The 12,959-nt window shown below is 49.8% G+C and overlaps 1 protein-coding gene across 1 annotated transcript in view; it reads left to right on the top strand.

Annotated features, from left to right (window-relative positions):
* Positions 1 to 286: 286 nt before the first annotated feature.
* PYGB (glycogen phosphorylase B) overlaps positions 287 to 12,959 on the top strand; it is a 36,219-nt gene continuing 23,546 nt past the window's right edge. Inside the window, exons 1-2 of the mRNA XM_027559544.1 lie at positions 287 to 662; positions 11,038 to 11,139. Of these exons, the coding sequence (XP_027415345.1) occupies positions 420 to 662; positions 11,038 to 11,139 (345 nt within the window). The 5' untranslated portion in view covers positions 287 to 419. The remainder of the gene's footprint in view (positions 663 to 11,037; positions 11,140 to 12,959) is intronic.

Below are 12,959 nucleotides of genomic sequence, written 5' to 3'. Positions count from 1 at the left end.
TGGAGAGGGTAAGGAGCAGGAGGAGACGCCGTCTCGGGGGCGTGGACAGGAGAGAGATGCTGGGAGGAATGGGCCGCAAGCCCAGGACCTCACCCTCAGCTTTGCGCGTGGAAAAACTCAACAGTACTCCCTCACTCAGGCGTAGGTACTCCGCCCCTTCTGCGGCCCCGCCCTCCATCAGGACCCGCCCCTCCGGCGGCCCGGCCCCTCCAGCAGGCCCCGCCCTGCCCGCGGCCCTGGCGCGGCGCGCAGTCGCGCCCGCGGCACCTCCTCTCCTTGCCGCCGCGGCGCACTGCGCAGGCGCGGCCTGGCAGCTAGTGAAGCCGCAGCATCCCTAGCGCGGGTGTGTCCCAGCGGCTCGCCTCGTCCTCCTCCTGCTCGTCGTCCTCCTCGTCCTCGTCCTCCGGGCGGCCGGCGCGATGGCAAAGCCGCTGACCGACGGCGAGAGGCGGAAGCAGATCAGCGTGCGCGGGCTGGCGGGGCTGGGCGACGTGGCAGAGGTGCGGAAGAGCTTCAACCGGCACCTGCACTTCACGCTCGTCAAGGACCGCAATGTCGCCACGCGCCGCGACTACTACCTGGCGCTGGCGCACACCGTGCGGGACCACCTGGTGGGCCGCTGGATTCGCACGCAGCAGCGCTACTACGAGCGGGACCCCAAGGTGAGGCGCGCCGGGGAAGAGGGCGCCCGGGGGAAGACGGCTGCCCGGTGGCTCGGACAGGGAAGCGTCCGCCTGCAATGCGGGAGATGCGGGCTCGGTCACCGGGTGGGGAAGACCTTCTGGAGGAGGGCACGGCAGCCCAGTCCAGTGTTCCTGCCTGGAGAATCCCATGGACACACGAGCCTGGCGGGCTGGGGTACGCGGGGTCGCAGAGAGTCGGGCATGACTGAGCGAATCTCTGTCTTTATGTCTGTCCCGGGTGGAGAGAGACCTCGGTGGGGAGGGACCTCCGGGGTGGGGAGAGACCCCCAGGTGAGGAGGGAACCCCCCCTGAGATGGGGAGAAACCCCGCACCCCCAGGTGAGGAGAGACCCCTGGGTAAGGAGAGATCCCTGGGATGGTGAGAGACTCAGGGTGGAGAAGGACCTCTGGGGAGAAGAGACCGCTCCCACCCCGGGTGAGGAGAGACCCCAGTGAGGAGGGATGGACCACCCTTGAGATGGGGGGAGACCGCCCCCACCCCTTGCCCTGGGTAAGAGGGGACCCCTGGGTGAGGAGAGATCTCTGGTGAGAAGACCGGGGGGTGAAGACACACACACACACACACGCACAGGTGAGGCGGCCCTGCACACACACGCACACCCGGGTGAGGCGGCCCTGCACACACACGTACACCCGGGTGAGGCGGCCCTGCACACACACACACACCCAGGTGAGGCAGTCCTGCACACACACACACACACACACACACCCATGGGTGAGGTGGCCCTGCACACACACATACACGGGTGAGGTGGCCCTGCACACAGGCGCGCGCGTGCACACACACACACACACACACACACACACACCCATGGGTGAGGTGGCCCTGCACACACACATACACGGGTGAGGTGGCCCTGCACACAGGCGCGCGCGTGCGCACACACACACACACACACACACACACACACACACACCCGGGTGAGGCGGCCCTGCACACAGCTTCATCTACACCTGCACACCACACGCTGAGTGCCTGAAGCCGAGCGGGGGGCCTGCTGTCCGGTGGTGGAGCTGGGTCACCGGGAAGCCTCTGAGACTGAGGCCCTCAGGGATGGGCCCTGCCTTCTAGGAGCGCACACCTGCTCTGGAGAACTTCTCTTAGCTGAAGGTTGGCAGACAGTAAGGAACTGTTGATTCTTTTTACATTTTATACAAGCATAGGTTTATGGTAGATGAGTACAAGGTGCACAAGAGAGAACTTGTTCATCACGTCCATTACTAACTGTGTTAAGAATCCAGGTGTATGTCTTTCTGCATCCTCTCCTGTTCTTGAATATACATGCACACCTTTCAAAGCATGTTGAGTGTACAGTTTTGTGGCTCTTCTGTTTCATTCATCAACATTTGTAACACTTGTAGTTTTTCAACAACTTTCCGAGTAAATATGATTCTTCAGTATCATTGATAGTTTTCAGTCTGATGCATATGTCATAGGCTTGGCCAGGCCCCTGCTGCCAGTTTTGTTTGTTTTTTTGGTTTTGTTTCTTGCTTCTCAACCGTGGAGCATTGTCCCCTTTGTTTTATACTAATGTAGAGTGAAAACTCATGAGGGAAAGACACAGCTGTAGACCTGACACCAGTTTGCAAAGTTTGATTTGCAGTAGACACCTGGGCACTGGGCAGCTGCTTTGTTGATAGTGTTTTTGTAGGGTGTTAAGAAATGTTTATAATTGCTAAGTCTGAGATCGGTTGCTTTTCCAAGCTTTTTCTGGGGCACTCCTTTTTCTAAAAGAGTAGTGGTATAAAAGACAGATTTGTTAGAATACTAACCAGCCTCTTGGTGTTTAGTATGCAAGACAGTGAAGTCACACCAAATGGCTAAAACAGGTTATTTCAACAAGGGCTTGGGTCGACTTTGCCAAGGAAGCTGGCCAAGAGGCAGGGCTCCCCCAGAATTCCCTGCTGGTGGCAGAGCTCCACTTTGAAATATCATTGTTATTCATACAGCAGGTGACAAGCTACATTTCTGCCTGCACACTCAAGGGCATTTCCCTGCAGCTGAACCAGAATGTACCACAGCACCCAAGGGACCCCTTAGAGTCTTTATTCTATGTTTAGATCTGAAAAAGACTGATGATGGGCTCAGGGATTGCGGAAATAACCTTTCCTGAACAGGATTAAATTCCTCTAACAAAACAGGTTTGCTGATCCTCACTGATGGCTAGGGTGGCCATAGGCATAAACATTCCTCTTTTAAGGAAACCACACAGCCTGTAAATGGAAGGTTGTTTGCCTCTCCTGGATAGGAAGGTCCTTTGAAAGTGGAAACTTTGAATTTAACTGCTTCGGTCTGTCTGATCCATGTTGAAAATAGGCTCATCATTTCCTTTTCCTGCAAAAGTTACATGTTTGCTTGTAAAGCAGGGGTCACCAACCTTTTAGGGACCAGGGTCTGGTTTCTTGGAAGACAGTTTCTCCACGGCCCCTGGTGGGGTGGGAGGGGATGGTTTCTGGATGATTCAAGCACATTACATTTGTGCACTTTGTTTCTATTATTATTACATTAGCTCCACCTCAGACCCTCAGGCATTAGACCTCGGAGGTTAGGGAGCCCTGTTGGAGAGGACAAGAAACCCTGTTGGAAAGGACAAGAAACCCTGTTTTGTTAGAGGAATTTAATCGTGTTCAGGAAAGGTTATTTCTGCAATCCCTGAGCCCATCACCAGTCTTTTACGGATCTAAACATAGAATAAAGACTCTTAACGGGTCCCTACGGTGCTGTGGTACTTTCTGGTTCAGCTGCAGGGAAATGCCCTTGAGTGTGCAGGCAGAGATGTAGCTTGTCACTGCTACACCTCTGATGCTGGGAGGATCAGAGCATGAGGGAAGGTGTGAGGGCTCCCAGAAATAATCCTGCAGAGCCACACCCCCACCCTAAGCACGGCCTCAAGGATCTGTACCATTACTTCAGACTTTGGCAGCCTGACGATCTAAACAATAATCAGACTGCTTTTATTTAATATTTTTATTTACTTAAAAACAGTTATCCAGGTCCTTGTGGTTATTGGAGACAAAAATTTGAAAACACAGATAAGCCAAAAGGATACATTAACTGTAATCTCGCCACCTAGTGATAACAATGTAAATGCTACAGACGTCTTGTGTTCCGCATCTCTTTTTCTGGGCAGGTAGAGACACTTGTTTTTATTACACAAAATAGTGCAGTGCCATGCTGCACCTATTGTTTCATAACTCTTTCAAGCATTCTATTTTTGGTAATAGTAGAAACAATTGAAGCTCAGTGCTCAGAGGAAGAGTTTTCAAGTAAGCTGCCTGGCAAGGCAGCAAGTCAAAATATCTGGCTAAAATTAAGAGGTCTGCACTTGGCAGGACTCAGCGCTTAATTCTAAAGCGGCTCCAGGAGACTGAGGAGATGGGGAGGTCAGGACTCCACTCCAGACTCGAGAACGGAGAGGAGCTGGGTGGTAAGGGATGGATCACACAGATCCAAGCCCCTCAAGACCTGGCTTTACCACTCAGATTGTTCCACCTTGGGCTGGGGTAGATTTCTTTCTTAGTTTTTTTCATCTTTAAAATGAGGAAGGTCAAGCTAGGTAATCCATTTCTGAGTCCCTTTCCTTTCTAAAACATCATAGTTTTGTGTTTGCTGGTAAAATGTTTCCATTTTACATCGACATTCAGTCCAAAAAGAATTTGCGAATGCTTGAGGAAGACATGACATGGGCTTCCCTGGCAGTCCAGTGGTTAAGAATTTGCCTGCCAGTGCAAGGGACACAGATTTGATCCCTGGTCTAGGAAGATTTCACATGCCTCTGAGCAGCTAAGCCCATGTACCACAGCTGCTGAGCTCGTGTGCAGCAACTGCTGAAGCCCAAGGCCCCTAAAGCCTGTGCTCTACAAGAGAAGCAGTGAGAACCTCTGCAATGCGCAGAGCAATGTGCTCTGCAGTGAGAAGCCTGAGCACCACAACAAAAAAGACCCAGCACAGCCAAGAATAACAAGTAAATAATTTTTTTTTAAAAAGATACAATCAATACAAAAGGCTCAACTTCATAGAAAACCTCAAAGAGAAAGTTGGGGCAAAAGACAGTAAGGGTAGGAAAGTGGGTTAAGTTTAGGTGTAAAGTCAGGACACAAAATGCCAACCTAAGTTCTGGCAACAGAGCACATGGCAGGTCATGTGCAGTTATGGGAGTCCTCAGTCTCTACTAGAGATTCTAGAATGGCAGGTGAGAGATTGCTTCCGTGGATCTCTAGAGCAGACGTTGTACAAGGTGGACAGCTGGCCCGATGGCACCCCTGCAGTGGATGGACTGGTCAGTTTACCATGGCTCTTCTCCATGAGCTCTTGGCAGAACCATCATGGTAGACTAAGAAAAGAAGCTCTACCACTGGGCCCAAGCTCCTATCTTAAATATTTCTAGTAAGATAATCATAAATAATACAGTCAGTCTTATGGTTTTACTGGATTTGGTATTGAAGGAAGATAATTTGGAGCAGTGTTTTATACCCTTGGCTGCCCACAACCCCCACTTCTGAACTTCTGTTCTAATAAGGCAGGAGTGGGACCAGCACCGGGATCTTTTTGACCCAGGCAGCGGTTCTGACGTGTTTGCTGTGTTTGCACTCTGTGGTTCTGGTTGTGGCTGTGGTGTTCTGATGTGTTTGCACTCATCTGTGTGAACTTGATCTTGTATCCCGTGGACAAGCCTCCCTGATAGCAGAGAGCTCAGAATTACTTTCTGTGGCCAGAAGCTGGGGAGGGGCAGCTGGTTCGTGTTGCTGATTACCCTGACAGCTTGCCGAGTGGAAGGTTGGGTGAAGCCACTGTCTATGAGATGGGGAAACTCTGCGTGTGTGCCAGTTTCTCATAGAAGACAGCCTAACCTCTGCTCCTTTAGGCTGTGATGGTTCATTTTCTGTGTCAGCTTGGCTGGGCTATGGAGCCCAGATATTTGGTCCGATATTAATGTGGATGTTTGTTTGAAGGTGTTTTCTGACTAAACATGAGAGTAATGTTTAGTCAGTGGATTTTGAGGAAAGTAGTGTCTTCTGTAACGTAGGTGGGCCTCTATTCAGTTGAAGGCCTGAACAGAGCAAAGACGGACACCCCATTTGGAGTCCAGATGCCACTCCTCCATGCCTCACCTCTCCAGATTTTGGTCTTGAACCTCTGTGATTACGTGACCCAGCTCCTTAAATAAATCTGTGTGTATGTCCTGGAGATTCTCTTTCTCTGAGGAGCCCTGACTTATCCAAGCTGCTGTAGATGGCAGGCCCTTTGTATCTTTATGAAATTTTGTAACCCATCTCACTTCTGTATCCCAGCCCTTTGTAGATGATTTTTTAAATTTTATTTTTTGTCTGCATCACATGACATATGGGATGTTAGTCCCCCCCCACCAGGGATCAAACATTTGTGCCCTACATTGGGAAGGCAGAGTCTTCATCACTGGACAGCCAGAGAAATCCTTGATGATTTTTTAAATGTTTATTTTGCATGATTCCAGACTTTCAAAAGTTGCAAGAATGATGTAAGAATTCCCATATGTTCTTTATCCGAATTCCCCATTTTTAACTTGTTTGTTATATCCTTCTCTCTTTATAAATACAATTTTTTTTTCTGTGAACCAGTTGAAAGTAAGTTTTAGACTTGATAACCAACACTTTCCCTCTACAAACTCAAATATGTGATTGGAAAAAAACCAGGGAGACTCCCTTATACTAGCAGAGCACTTAGAAAAAACTTGGGGTGTTCACACCATCACAGTGTTGTCACCTGAAGATCTTACTTGGCTTTGTTGGTTGTCCCACTGATAAGAAATACAAGTAAGAAGACTGAGAGGACTTTATACATCTTTTCAGATGTACCTCCTTCCCCACCCTACCCCCACCCCCTCATTAAGCAGAGCAGGCTCTAGCCCATATGGAATCCCATACATTTTAAGACACGAAGCAGGTAAATAGCAGGCAATAGATGGTTAGCTTTTTCTACCTTGTAGAGAAGGGGGTTCTTAGAATATGGCGAAAGGGCAGGAGAAATGAATACAGAAATTTAGAAAGGTGATTGGATGACAGAAAGGTTTCGCTAGATCTTCTGGAATGGGAATTACATATAATTTCAGTTTTAGCTGAGTGTCTTTTCTCAGCCTTGAAACATCACTTCAAGGTGAAAGTAGCTCTGTTTACCGGGCTTCCCAGGTGTCGCTAGTGGTAAAGAACCTGCCTGCTAGTGCAGGAGACATAAGAGACATGGGTTTGATTCCTGGGTCAGGAAGATTCCCTGGAGGAGGGCATTTCAACCCACTCCAGTATTCATGCCTGGAGAATCCTATGGACAGAGGAGCCATAGGGTCGCAAAGAGTCGGACACGACTGAAGCGACTTAGCAGGCACGCACAGCTCTGTGCACAGCACTGAGTCATAACACTGAGTCACAGGTGGAGCTTGACATGGTCCAGATCACTTAATATAAATTGATCAGGCTCTGGCTATCAGTCAGTGACAAGGAGGCCTCCATGACTGTCTGGCTCTGGGATGGGTCAAGAGGACACTTCATAGGTAGGGCTTAGCAGCATGTGAGGTAGACGGCCCAGGACTATAAAATTGACGTCATGGAGCGCAAAGTGAATCTGTTCCCTGCAAAACTAAATGATCTCTAAGATCCCTGCAGGTTCTCAAATCCTGTAATTTTATCCTATTTTACATTTCGCAGATTTACTTTGAACAAACATACCTGCGTTCTAATCCTAGGTAATAGTACCTAAAGTAAAAAAAAAAAAAAGAAGTTTGTGCTCTTCATTGAGATACAGCCTGCCAATTAGGGGAAACCAAGATTCCTTGGGATTTGACTCCAAAGGAACATGCTGAGTGTGACTTTGTAGGTTAGGCCCTAAGACGTGTGGTAGATACCACCCTTCCTCTTCATGTGAGCAGAGTTGTGGTTTTATATAGAAAGCCATTTTCTCCAAAAAGCCCCTTGGACGCAGTGGCATGGACGTGGAGACGTGCTTAGGACAGGAGTGAGCCTCAGCTCTCTGGCCAGTGGGGGCCATCCCCCCTCCGTAGCAGCTCTCGTCTTGCAGTGGGATAACAGACACGAAGGGGCCTCCGTGGCTTTGGAGAGGCTGGGGGGGGCCCACCAGAGCTGACCTCTGTATTGGGTCAGTGATCAGTGTCCCTGTGTCATGTCAGGGCCAGTTCTGTCTGGCAGGAGCCTCTCTGTGCTGGGAGGGCAGCTGGTGAGTTAAGATGACAGGAGACTGTGCGGCTGCATGTTCCTGGCACAGATAGAATCTGGTTCTTGGTGGCGGGGAAGTGGATTGCCCCAGTCTGCACTCAGCTTCATTGCCCTGAGTGTTGAGAAAGTTCTTTGTTTCCTCTTCCTGCAGAGCGTTCAGACCTTGCTGTTAAACAAGGGCTCTAAACACACTTTTAGGAGAGGGAGAGTAAATGGAGATCTCAGAAAGCCCAGTTCTATTATTATTAATCTCAGTTCTATAGAGAGATTGACAAATGAGGCTGTATCTATTTATATTAAACTCCATGTTCATAGAGTTCATTAACTCCTGAGACTCTTTGTGAAGTCGCTCTGTCGTGTCTGACTCTTTGCAACCCCATGGACTGTAGCCTACCAGGCTACTCCATCCATGGGATTCTCCAGGCGAGAGTACTGGAGTGGATTGCCATTTCCTTCTCCAGGGGCTCTTCCCAACCCAGGGATCGAACCTAGGTTTCCCGCATTGCAGGCAGATACTTTACCATCTGAGCCACCAGGGAAGCCCTCTAAGACTCTTTAGGAGATTAATATGCTGTATAATATTTTCATTGATCATGTTTTCATCTGTTTTTGTCAAAGAGCTTTGTTGATGGTTTTCTGTGATGTTATCTGTTGGGGTGGGCTCTGCATGTAATAAATAAACTCAATTGAGAAAAAAAAATCAAGGCTGCCTCTAGGCCATATAACACTTGTTACAGCCATATTGCAAAGAAGGAACCCAGCCAAAAGGTTCAGTGACCTGGTTCAGCCCTGGAGATGGCCCCCTAGAGGTGTGTGGCAAGGTTAAGGGGGCCCTGCTGTTCTCAGGCTCCAGGAGATGAGTATCTGGTCCTCAGTCAGAACCCCTGAGCTGGGAGGCCCTGTCCAGAGTTACAAAGATGGTGCCGGGACACTGGGCTGGGCCTGGCGGGCTGTGGGCCCACAGCAGCAGAGTTTGGGGCCAGCAAGTATTGGCCCTTTGCAGGTGAGCCCCCAGGCTTTTTCTTGGACCATGCCTGTGCCCTCAGCTGTTTTTGTTTGTATTTTCCAGAATTACCACCCTGTTCTACAGGTTCCACACCCCTCCCCAAAAATCTGGCCTGGTGAGGGGCCCAGCATTGCTGAGTCCAGGGTGGACACGGTGCTCTCAGGGACATAAAGGGACCAGGTCACCCCATCTGCCGGGAAGGAGCCAGGATGGGACCCAGTCTGTATCATTCAAATGTCATCGGCCAGCTTCTCAAGAACTTTCAGTTTTGATGGCTTCACACCAAACTCTCTTAAGGAAACTGGGGAAAGCAAAATCAACATGTGTGGTGAAGTTATAAAAGTACTCCCCACACAGGCAAAAACAGCAGCAGAAAACAAGGCACAGACCCTGAGACCAGAGCTCTGGCCAGGCGGGGCCTACAGAGGTGCCTGGCACAGGGCTGACCCTGCTCCGTCCCTTCTGAGTGGGGACAGTGCTTGGGGGTCCCCAGTGCCATGGCTGTCCCTGCTGTCGTCTTGTGCAGGGAGCCATAGGAGACTCTCCCGGGCCTCTGTGCAGAACTAAGTACACTGCTGAACCCTGGACACCCGTGTTCAACTTGGGAGGAAAGTGAAAGAGAGTCAAAGATTTTAAGGCTGATTACAACATTTTATGCCTCAGCACCCATCTCTTAGGAAAAGAGAGAATCAAGCTATTTTCCTGGTGCTAGTTAAAAGTTGGAAAGATCAAACTACAACTTTTAAAATACATATTTGTATGAATAGTTGCAGGCAAAAAGAAAACATCTCAACCATATCCCTGACCTGCCAACTTATAAAACCTCTCGGGAGAACCCCAGAAGGAGGCCGGTGGGGGAAAATGCCCCTTGTGTGTGCCTGGGAGAAGGGAATGTTCACTCGCTCAGACAGCTAGGCACTGTCATCTCGGTGTGTTTGCCCGTTGGTTACCAAGCCCCATGGGAACCCCATAAACTAATAAATCAGCTCAAGTGTAGGGTAAATACCATCCAGGACGATGAAAGGTCAGGAAGAGGCAATGGGCCGTGAGCAGCAGTGACAGCCGTGGTGGGTGGAGAGAAGCTTGTAACACTGTGATGAGTCTGTGACTTAAACGACACTGAAACAGGGATGGGAATTTTGAAGCCAGGCATTCATATGATAAAAAAAATGTGGAAGAAAGGCTATCTGAGACTGAAATCTGTACTTTTTTTGGTATGCATACATGTTCTTTCGATTTGTAGATTTGATATGTATGGAAAGTTTTCTTAAATTATATTTTTAAAAAATACATTTCTTTATTTGGCTCCACTGGGTCTTAGTGGTGGCATTCAGGATCTTTAGTTGTGGCCTGTCAGGTCTGGTTCCCACCAGGGATCAAACCCAGGCCCCCTGCATTGGGAGCGTGGAGCCTTAACCACTGGACCACCAGGGAAGTCCCCCCAAGGCCTTACTCTGGATGGCTGGAAGCAGCATGGAGGTCCCGTGTAGGAGCAGGACTCTGTGGGCCGGATCTCGACTCTGCCGCTGCCTTCCATGGCCCATTGGGTGGTTGCAGGGGGCAGACAGCCCCAGGCGTGGGAAGCGTTGGAATTCTGCATGATCCCTAGCGAGTGTTGGTGGTCGTCTCTTCTTTTATACAGAAGTTTATCCCCAAAGCCAGCAAATAGGCAGCAGATGGAAATAGGCAGACGTGTCCATCCGTCTGTCCCATTGTGTTGACCATGCCGTTGGCACTGAGTGCCCAGTGCAGGTGTCAGGAGCTGTTTACCCTGCAGGGCTGGCTCACCCCTGCCAAGTGCCGACAGGGCTCCTTCTGGCCTGGGGGTCGATTCCCCACCACCGCCCTGCCCCACCTCCCTGCCCTCGGCGGGGGGGTTCCTTTTTGTCCCTTGGGGACTCCAGAAGGGCAGTGCACAGAGTCTGCTTTTGAAGGACCCTCCCTGGGGGGCAGCCCCTGGAAATGTGAGGTTGGCCAAGGCTGAAGGGAGGGAGCCCATTTTAGGGGTACGGGTAAGCGCAGTGTTGGCTGAGTGTAGCCTCTCAGAAGGTCCGCTCTGCACTGGGATCTGAACGTACATGGGGCGGAACCAGCTGTTTCAGATGCCTCCTTTTGCTCCCTCAGCGCATCTACTATCTGTCCCTGGAATTCTACATGGGCCGCACCCTACAGAACACGATGGTGAACCTGGGCCTCCAGAATGCCTGCGATGAAGCCATTTATCAGGTGTGGTCCTTGGGCCGGGCTGCTGGGGTGGTCTCCTGTGGGCACCGAGCCTTAATTCAGCCCTGCGGAGGCGAGTGCTGCCATCTGGGACTGACCGCTCGGGCGTGGGGGGGATGGGTGGTGGGTGACGCGCCTTCTCAAGGAGAGAAAGTGAGGACTGGATGGGAGCTAATGCCCGGATGGCAGGGATGGGGGCAGGTTGTGATGCCGAAACTCGAAGCTTCTCGACCATTGCGTGTCACATGCCCACCCCACGTGGCAGAAATCCTGATATAGTTCCATTTCTCTTTACTTTATTAAGCTGATGGCCCACCTCCAGCTCCCCTCTCCCACCCTAAAGACACTTGTCCTGCACCTGCTTGTAAAATTGCCCTTCTCTCCTACTCGGAATTGTTGTCATTCAGTCGCTGAGTTATTGACTCTTTGCGACTCCATGGGCGGCAGCACGCCAGGCTTCCGTGTCCATTACCAACTCCCGGAGCTCACTCAAACTCACGTTCATTGAGTCGGTGAAGGCATCCAATCATCTCATCCTCTGTCGTCCCCTTTTCCTCCTGCCCTCAATCTTTCCCAGCATCAGGGTCTTTTCCAATGAGTTGACTCTTTGCATCAGGTGGCCAAAGTATTAGAGCTTCTGTGGACAGAGGGGCCTGGTGGGCTATAGTCTATGGAGTTGCAAAGAATGGGACGTGACTGAACGACTAATACAAGCAATAGCAAATACAGAGAGGCATGTGTCTTTTTAAACATTGTACATTTTTTCCCCCTAAAATGCTATTTCACTTGCTGTTTAGCTTTTAGTTAAGCTTGTGTTGGGAAGGTTTCCATGATGACGGAACTTGAGAATCTCAGGCACATGTTAGCAGTGCCTGCCTTTCAGGCAGGACGTGGGTACCAGAGGCTGTGAGCTGGACTGTCGATGGTGCAGGGCTGGACGGCCTCCTCCCCAGGCTCCGCAGTTAAAGTGCAGTGTGAAAATAAAACATGCGAGACTTCCGTGGTGGTCCACAGGTTAACACTTGACCTTCCAAAACAGGAGGTACCGGGAGCTAAGAGCCCACATGCCTCACGGCCAAAAAACCATAACACAGAAGCAATATTGTAACATGTTCAATAAAGACTTTTAAAAAAATGTTTAAAAAAAGAAAAAAACATCCCACTGCTGCCTCACCCCAGGCTCCAGTTCCAGAGCGGGTTCCGCTAAAAACTAGAAATTCATAAGAAGCCACTCTCTCCTGAGTGTGCCATCAAGGACACACTTAAAATTACAGGGAAGTTAAAACATACATGGAAATTATCTGCTGTGATGAATGTCTTCACACACCATCATCACCTGGCCTCCTTAGTCTTCAAGCCCAAGTCATGGCTGGTCTTATTTCCTGTATAGCCCCACCACTCCCAAGTTATTTAAGAGCCAATATCAAATGTCTTAATAGTTCACGTGTAAATATTTCACTAGATATCTCTTTCCTTTTTCTTTGGCCAAGCTGCACAGCTTGCCAGACTCCTCTATCCTTCACTGTCTCCCAGAGTTTGCACAAACTCATGTCCATTGAGTTGGTGATGCCATCCAACCATCTCATCCTCTGTCGTCCCCTTTCTCCTCCTGCCTTCAGGCTTTCCCAGCATCAGGGTCTTTTCCAGTGAGTCAGCTCTTTGCATCAAGTGGCCAGAGTTCCTATTTTATAAATAAGTTTATTTGCACTGTTTTTTGGTTTCCACATACAAGTAATATCACATAGTAATTATCTTTGTCTGGCTTATTTTGTTTGCTATGATAATCTCTAGTTGCATCCGTGTTGCTGCAAATGGCACTATTT

The sequence above is a fragment of the Bos indicus x Bos taurus genome, chromosome 13 (assembly GCF_003369695.1).
Source record: "Bos indicus x Bos taurus breed Angus x Brahman F1 hybrid chromosome 13, Bos_hybrid_MaternalHap_v2.0, whole genome shotgun sequence".
Classification (NCBI taxonomy): domain Eukaryota; kingdom Metazoa; phylum Chordata; class Mammalia; order Artiodactyla; family Bovidae; genus Bos; species Bos indicus x Bos taurus.
This window is presented reverse-complemented; position numbering and strand designations above follow the sequence as displayed.